The following is an 8,810-nucleotide window of genomic DNA, read 5'->3' on the forward strand; positions in this document are numbered from 1 at the left end:
TCCACTGATAACAAGACCGACCAGAATAACATCTCATTGTGCAACTCTATTAGATAATATATTTACAAATATAATAGAAGGAAAGATAAAAAGTGGGCTGTTAATCAATGATATAAGTGACCATTTACCAGTCTTTGCATCTTATAATTGCCATTATAAAGTGAATAACGATGGACATAAGATTATTTACAAAAGAATAAGAACAGAGAAGACCTTAAATTGTCTTAGAAATGAACTTTTAAAGCAAGATTGGAATATTGTATATGAACAAACAGAAGTTAATAAAGCTTACGAAGGATTTTTAAGAACATTTAACACATTACTTGATAAAAACTGCCCAGTAATTGAAATCAATAGGAAACACAACTATGCAGGAAGACCATGGATGACAAAAGGACTACAAAATGCCAGCAAAAAAAAAGAATACCCTATATCGAGAATTCATAAAAAAGAGAACAATAGAAACTGAAATGAAGTATAAAACTTACAAAAATAAATTAACTAATATAATGAGATCCTGTAAAAGAGAGTATTACATTAAAAGGTTAGAACACAATAAAGATAACACAAGAGATATATGGAATGTATTAAACAGAATAATCAAAAATGAATCAAGGAATAATGATTACCCTGGGTACTTTATAGAAGGGACAAGAAGTATTAATAACATGGAAGAGATAGTAAATGGCTTTAATGAATTCTTCATAAACATAGGGCCAAAACTGGCAGAAGAAATAAAGGTTGATGGAATAGAAAGGGACACTGGTGAAAATATTGAAAGGAATAGTAGCTCAATGTTTTTAAGAGCAGTGGAAGAGAAAGAGATTTATGACATAGTTAGAGGACTTAAGAACAAAACCAGTACAGACTGGAATGATATTGATATGGTAACGCTAAAGACAGTTATTGATGGTATCGTAAAACCATTAAAATATATATTCAACTTGTCGTTTCAAAAAGGAGTTTTTCCACAAAAAATGAAAGTTGCTAAAGTTATTCCCATTTACAAAACCAGTGTGTTACGTTCCCCCCGAAGGGGTCTAGGCATGTGAGAGAGGGGATCAGTAACAAATGAGTCCGGAATCAGAATGAAAAAGGAAAACAAACAGAGTTGTTCTGCATCAATAAAACTTTATTACAAAATGGTACAGGTTAACATTAACTTAAAGGGCCAGCAACGCCGTCTTACCAATAACGCCAAAGAAACAAAGAAAACGCTCGCAGCCACGAAAGGCAGGACTACCAAACAAACACTATAAAAAAGGAGGCACTTCCCACACTTCCTACCCTACTCCCCACCACGGGGAGACACTCTCAGGGCCCACAAGCCCGTCTGCTCACTGGTCAGAAAGAGGCTGTCTGTCCAAAATCTAGCACAGAACCGCATAGAGCCACCGAGGAAAAAGCCACCCTGCTCACAGCTCATCCCCAGTTTAAATAGCCTCAGAGGATGATTGCTGACTGGAGTCAGGTGGCAAACGAGGCTAATCAGCAGCAGCTGTGTCCTGGGGAGAGAGGAGAGTGAGAGAGACAGAGAGGGGTAGGAGTGGCAAGAGGGGTGGAGGCGGGGAGAGTGGGCAAACACCCCACCCACACACTCCCACAAAGACATCATTTTACAAACTATAGACCAGTGTCAATACTCTCCCAGTTCTCTAAGATACTGGAAAAACTCTTCATAAAAAGATTTGAGTTTTGTGGAAAAATATGAATTAATGACAGATAGGTCAGTATGGGTTCAGAAGCAACAGATCAACAGCTTTGGCACTGATAGATCTAATGGAAAAGATAACGGAATGTATGGATAATAAGAGGTATGCGCTCGGAGTTTTCTTAGATCTAAAGAAGGCGTTTGATACTGTTAATCATGAAATTCTATTAAAAAAACTGGAAAAGTACGGGTTTAGGGGAGTGGTTTTGGAATGGTTAAAAAGCTATGTAGGGAATAGGCAACAATATGTACAAATAAATGAATATAAATCTAATTTGATGGATATAGCTTGTGGAGTACCTCAAGGTTCAGTACTGGGTCCAAAAATGTTTATTATGTACTTAAATGATATCTGCAGAGTATCGGAGATTTTAAAGTTTGTAATATTTGCAGATGACACAAATATACTGTGTTCAGGAGGGGAATTGCCACAGGTTTTGGAAATGATCACACAGGAATTAACAATATTAAAGAAGTGGTTTGATATAAATAAATTATCATTGAATCTAGATAAAACCAAATTTATGTTGTTTGGAAACCAAAAAGAAAAACATCGAAGTAGAAATATGTGTTGACAATGTAAAGAGTAAATGAAATAAAATTTCTTGGGGTGATCATTGACCACAAGCTCTGTTGGAAGCCACACATTACTTATGTTCGGGGGAAATTGGCACGGGGCATTGCCGTCCTGGGGAAAGCAAAGCATATGTTGGATCAGAAAGCACTGCACATTTTATACTGTGCTTTACTACTGCCATATATGAGCTACTGTGTAGAGGTCTGGGGAAACACATACAAAAGTAACACACAAACAATAACTATAATACAGAAAAGGGCCATTAGATTAATAAATAATGTAGGGTACAGGGACCATACAAATGCACTCTTTGTCAAAATGCAAGCTATTAAATTCCAAGACTTAGTGAAGCTTAAAACAGCGCAAATAATGTATAAAGTAAGAAATAAATTGCTTCCCAAAGAAATCTGTAAATTGTTCATAGAAAGAGAAGGTGGGTATAACTTAAGAGGGAAATGGAATTTAAAAATACAAAGTGCTAGAACAACTTTAAGAACTATGTCAATCTCAATTGCAGGAGTTAAATTATGGAACAGTCTAACAGAAGAAATAAAAGACAGTCAAAACATAAAACAGTTTAAAGTAAAATATAAAAACCTAATTTTAAATAAGTATAAGAATGAAGAAAACGGGGTTAACCCAGGACGGTAATGTTGCTGGCAATGGTGTTGCGGTTCTTTTTTGGGGTTTTTTTTTTTTTTTTGGTTTGTTGTTTTTCCATAACTTGTGTATCTGCAAATATACACATTCTGTATTTTTCATATGAAAGAAACTATACTGTGGTGGGGCTTGCTAATTTCTTGTTTTTGATTTATGTATGTTATGTTTTGTTTTACTTCATATGTTTCATATGTTGTTTGTTTAATTTAAGACAAAAGAAAATTAAATGAATGAGAGGTAAAACTTGAGGGGGTAGGGACAAATAAGTAAATACTTCAGCCTACTCCTTTTCAAACAAATAAGGGAATGATATTTTGTAATGATTGTGAAGGCACATGTTTGAAATAAAAATGAACTGAACTGAACAATTGCACTTTGTGGTACTAAGGTAGAGAAGTCAGTAAAACCAGGTGTCTATTTCTATAACTGTGAGCAGTTACAGACTCTGCCATGAATCATTTTATTGTGGTAATGCTCAACCACTTGAAAGGCATTCTCTCTTTTGCATCACTGAGCAGATACATGCAAAATTATAATACAATTCTCCTGCTGCACTTTGTGAGTTGGCACCATGTCTGATAATTTAGAACTGAAATGATACAAAACAAATGCTCTAAGGTCTTCTGGGGGATTGGGAACAGAGAACGGAAAGTACACAATGAGATTTCAAACCATTTCAGCTTTTTAGTGTCATTATCCCAAAGAAAGAAAGAAACAAAACCCTGAACCATGCCACTCAGTTTGAATTCTTCAGTTAGGCTGCAGGACTGTAACAGCGTTATTGGGAGTGCCTCTTTGTTTTGATGAAGTGAAATTAAAACGTGCTCTTCTGTTCCCATTGTTGTCATTGATTGGAGTCATTTCACATTCACTGCAGAGCGTCCAAGGTCACTGCTGGTTTCGACGAGGGGCCGGGCGCCTGTTCAGGAACAACTGACATTAATCTCTTGGTGACACGCAGTAAAGAATTGCCGTTGACATGTTAACCCTTCAGGATCCAGTTATCAAAACAGCAAGGACACTTGTACTGTGGCGGGTGCCGGCTGAGGGATAGATGGACCTTTTGTTTAAGCAAAGGGAAATACTAGGGATGTGCATTTCACATTTGAATTTTAAATACTGCCTGGAAAAATCTAAATACTAAAAGCAACCTTTTATCTTTCATCAGTGTGAAAAATTTATGATTATATCTCAATTTAGACCTTCCAGATCCCTCAGGTCATCTGGATCCAGTCTTTTATCAGTTCCTAGAGTCAGAACCAGACACTGAGAAGCTGCATTCAGCTTTTATGCTCCTTATATCTGGAACAAACTCCCAGAAAGCCTCAGATCAGCTGAAACACTCAGTTTATTTAAATCCAGGTTGAAGACTCACCTGTTCTCAGCTGCTTTTGAATAAAGCACCAAATCCACACTTTTAAGCTTAAATTTCAAAACTTACATTTTAACTACTGATTTTATCTACTGTTTTTTGTTTTGTTTTTTTTAATCGATTTTAAATCATGCTCTTTTTATTGTTTTTGTTTTTTAATGTCTCTGTAAAGCACTTTGAATCACCTTGTTGTTGAATTGTGCTATATAAATAAACTTGCCTTGTCTTGCCACTGAAGGAACAATAGGCTGGAAGGTCAGTTCATTGATCAATAATATACAAATTGTCATGGGCCCTGATCAAAGACCTCAGAAACCTGCAGTCCGCTGAGACTGAAGAAGTCACGTGGATGAGTGACGAAACGTTTCTCCCACCTGAAAACGCTACGTCCAGATGAACAGAGTCAATCTTTTGGACCACCTATAATTCTAAACATTTTGGTAAATGACATTGCTATTACATGTTGGTACAAACATATGGATTCTTCATACCTCAATCTTAGTATAGGAGGTCGTCTGGAGCTGTACACCATAGGCAGAGTGGTTTACTTTGACATGGGAGACCTTTATCTGATCTCCCACATGAACATTGTAAATTGATGCCTCCCTCCACAAGGAGACAGTCATGGTATGCCCATCCTGAAATCACAAACATGACAGAATGAAAGATTTATTCATTAACTAATACAAATCTCAAATATGCCTATTTTCACCATTTTCAATACTACACTTTAGTTGCACCATTACCTGCTTTAGCTGGAGCGTTCGTATAGGCACCTGTTGTTTGCCTGCGAAAACCTTCCTCACTGCAGAACACTGAAAATTCAATTAAAATATAATGTCAGTTATTGTGATTGCATAAATCTGTGTGTGTACATCTAGGTGCTTCTTTCTTGACTTACTACATCTATTATTTTATTATTGTTGTTAATGATAAATCTACAACCATTTACAAAATAATAGCGGTTGATCTTGTTCTCACAATTTTGTGTTTGTTTGACGACAACAACAACAAAAATTATTATTTTTACTTTTAAAGACAAAAAAGTAATGGTTTCTTTGAAAACCTAAAGCAATATCAGTTCTGATGGAACCACAAATATTTACCTCCAGAACCTCCCCTTCCACTATAATAAGCCCTCCAAACGTTGGGCTCATCTTCAGTGGTGTTGGCTGGGGAAGGTGGATTAAGAAGCTCCTCTGCCTTTGTGATGAGGGCCTCTGTGACTGCAAGGGCAGGAGCTTTAAAAAACTGTGTCCTCGCCGTAATGTTGATTAGATAAGGGGAGCTTGGCCCCTCAGCTCATGTCCCCTCATCATATAAGACATGCCCTCTTTGACTTTGGATGAGAATTCTTCAAACAAAGTAATTTTTGCCACTGTCTCTCCGTCAGTGATTGTTGCCACCGTATTTTTTTTGGTTAACAGTGGTTTGACCCCTCCATCTTGGATATCCCAGCTGATCCTCCTGTGTGTCTGTGATTTGATGCTATATAAATAAAATTGAATTGAATCACCTTTAGCTGGTTGCAAGATTTTAACACCCGGATGTGAATGGGTGGGGGCCTGAAGTACGGCGTCTCAGGCCGGTTATTGGTCAATTTCATTAAGGCCATTCTGAAAAAAAAAAAAAAAAAAAAAAAAAAAAAGCAAAAGAAACACATTAACAGGTTCATACATTTCTGCTGGATCCAGTTCTGATAGAATACAGTAACACCTGTTGCTTTTATGTTGTCTCTTCACATTTTGATATGAAACAAACATGTGTCGCGACCGACACATCTGTCTTCTTCTTGATATCAAATATATCCATAATAGGCATTTCAGTATTTTATACTTTTTATTATGGTTTCCTGAAACACTTCTTTTTTTTTCTCCCATGAGAGTTTATTGAATTACAAACACTACATTTGGCACATTTAGAAACTAAGATTATCAGAACACCAAAAAACTCATTATCAGATACGTCACCTCATGAAAGCGCATGATGAAGCTTTGTAAAAGCTTTAAAAACAAAAAAAAACAAAACAAAATGATGCAAAATAGTAACTGTAATAAAATAAATACTTACAATCATAAAAAGAAAAGTCCCTGATTAGATTTACTATATGACAGCTAAATATTACACAAAACAACAGTCAGATGGCTGGGGAAAAAGGCATCAGACTCACTTGTTTCATGCAAGGATAGTCCATTTCACCAGGCCCAGGCTCCTGCAGCCGCCGCGCCACCGGGCCCAGGATCCTCTAGCAAGGCACCAACAAGTAAACAGAGGTGGGACCAAGTCATTGTTTTGCAAGTCTCAAGTCAAGTCTCAAGTAAGTCTCAAGTCTCAAGTCATGTCAGGCAAGTCAGAGTCGAGTCTCAAGTCACTGGTGTAAAAGTCCAAGTAACGTCACAAGTCTGAAATTTTGAACTTCAAGTCCTTTCCAGTCTTAAAAAAAAAAAAAAAAAAAAAAAAAAAAGCATGTTGCAGTTATATGCTAAATGTAAATATTAGACCATGTAATTTTTAAATCTGTGTTTTTCTCAACACATGACAAAATAGTGAACGTAGAAAATATACACAAATTGTGAAATTGCACCTCTTTAAAATGCAGCTCAATTAAACCTAGCTCCAAGAATTATTTTCACCGACAGTTCTGAGATAAGCTGCATGTTATTCTTGGATGCGGTTGTAGGACCAGCTTTAAAATCGCATGACAAAAATATCATACACATTAAAAAAACAAAACAACTGTATCACCAATGTAGCCTGGACAACATTTGCTAGTTAGATGCTAGTTAATTTCTCTTCAACGACGTAATCCAATAACAACCGATCTCTTTACCCGTCGGCTTCCCGTGGCTGTCATGCGACCGGCTATTGCAGTTAATAATACAACAGCTTCTTGACATTTTTGTGTTTCTTTTTATCGCTGTATAACTGATTTTAATTGAAAGCCTGCGTGCGCTAGTACCGCTTGCCACGTGTTCCCAGAATCCTTTGCGGTTCTACCCGTGAATGACGTCACATTTTCAATCTCTATATAATATGCATGTTAAATCCAGATGAACAGAGTCAATCTTTTGGACCACCTATAATTCTAAACATTTTGGTAAATGACATTGCTATTACATGTTGGTACAAACATATGGATTCTTCATACCTCAATCTGTAATAAAATAAATACTTACAATCATTAAAAGAAAAGTCCCTGATTAGATTTACTATATGACAGCTAAATATTACACAAAACAACAGTCAGATGGCTGGGGAAAAAGGCATCAGACTCACTTGTTTCATGCAAGGATAGTCCATTTCACCAGGCCCAGGCTCCTGCAGCCGCCGCGCCACCGGGCCCAGGATCCTCTAGCAAGGCACCAACAAGTAAACAGAGGTGGGACCAAGTCATTGTTTTGCAAGTCTCAAGTCAAGTCTCAAGTAAGTCTCAAGTCTCAAGTCATGTCAGGCAAGTCAGAGTCGAGTCTCAAGTCACTGGTGTAAAAGTCCAAGTAACGTCACAAGTCTGAAATTTTGAACTTCAAGTCCTTTCCAGTCTTAAAAAAAAAAAAAAAAAAAAAAAAAAAAGCATGTTGCAGTTATATGCTAAATGTAAATATTAGACCATGTAATTTTTAAATCTGTGTTTTTCTCAACACATGACAAAATAGTGAACGTAGAAAATATACACAAATTGTGAAATTGCACCTCTTTAAAATGCAGCTCAATTAAACCTAGCTCCAAGAATTATTTTCACCGACAGTTCTGAGATAAGCTGCATGTTATTCTTGGATGCGGTTGTAGGACCAGCTTTAAAATCGCATGACAAAAATATCATACACATTAAAAAAACAAAACAACTGTATCACCAATGTAGCCTGGACAACATTTGCTAGTTAGATGCTAGTTAATTTCTCTTCAACGACGTAATCCAATAACAACCGATCTCTTTACCCGTCGGCTTCCCGTGGCTGTCATGCGACCGGCTATTGCAGTTAATAATACAACAGCTTCTTGACATTTTTGTGTTTCTTTTTATCGCTGTATAACTGATTTTAATTGAAAGCCTGCGTGCGCTAGTACCGCTTGCCACGTGTTCCCAGAATCCTTTGCGGTTCTACCCGTGAATGACGTCACATTTTCAATCTCTATATAATATGCATGTTAAATCCAGATGAACAGAGTCAATCTTTTGGACCACCTATAATTCTAAACATTTTGGTAAATGACATTGCTATTACATGTTGGTACAAACATATGGATTCTTCATACCTCAATCTGTAATAAAATAAATACTTACAATCATTAAAAGAAAAGTCCCTGATTAGATTTACTATGACAGCTAAATATTACACAAAACAATAACAGTCAGATGGCTGGGGAAAAAGGCATCAGACTCACTTGTTTCATGCAAGGATAGTCCATTTCACCTGCCCTGCGAGCGGTTAACAGTTTCTGCCAGCTGATAGCCGCCGCGCCACCGGGCCCAGGCTCTTCCTGCAGCCGCC

The 8,810-nt window shown here is 37.0% G+C and overlaps 1 protein-coding gene across 1 annotated transcript; it reads right to left on the reverse strand.

The window, feature by feature from the left end:
• Positions 1-1,222: 1,222 nt before the first annotated feature.
• LOC146558409 (uncharacterized) lies at positions 1,223-5,477 on the reverse strand. The gene is made up of 4 exons (XM_085246951.1): positions 5,427-5,477; positions 5,067-5,135; positions 4,812-4,958; positions 1,223-3,867 (listed from the first exon to the last, which is right to left on the reverse strand). Exons 1-4 carry the CDS (start codon positions 5,475-5,477, stop codon positions 3,817-3,819), a joined length of 318 nt encoding a protein of 105 aa, XP_085103077.1. The 3' UTR covers positions 1,223-3,816.
• Positions 5,478-8,810: the final 3,333 nt, after the last annotated feature.

The sequence above is a fragment of the Mchenga conophoros genome, linkage group LG15 (assembly GCF_057382185.1).
Source record: "Mchenga conophoros isolate Kocher_MC1m ecotype Shallow Benthic linkage group LG15, M_conophoros_male_GT1.1, whole genome shotgun sequence".
NCBI lineage: Eukaryota > Metazoa > Chordata > Actinopteri > Cichliformes > Cichlidae > Mchenga > Mchenga conophoros.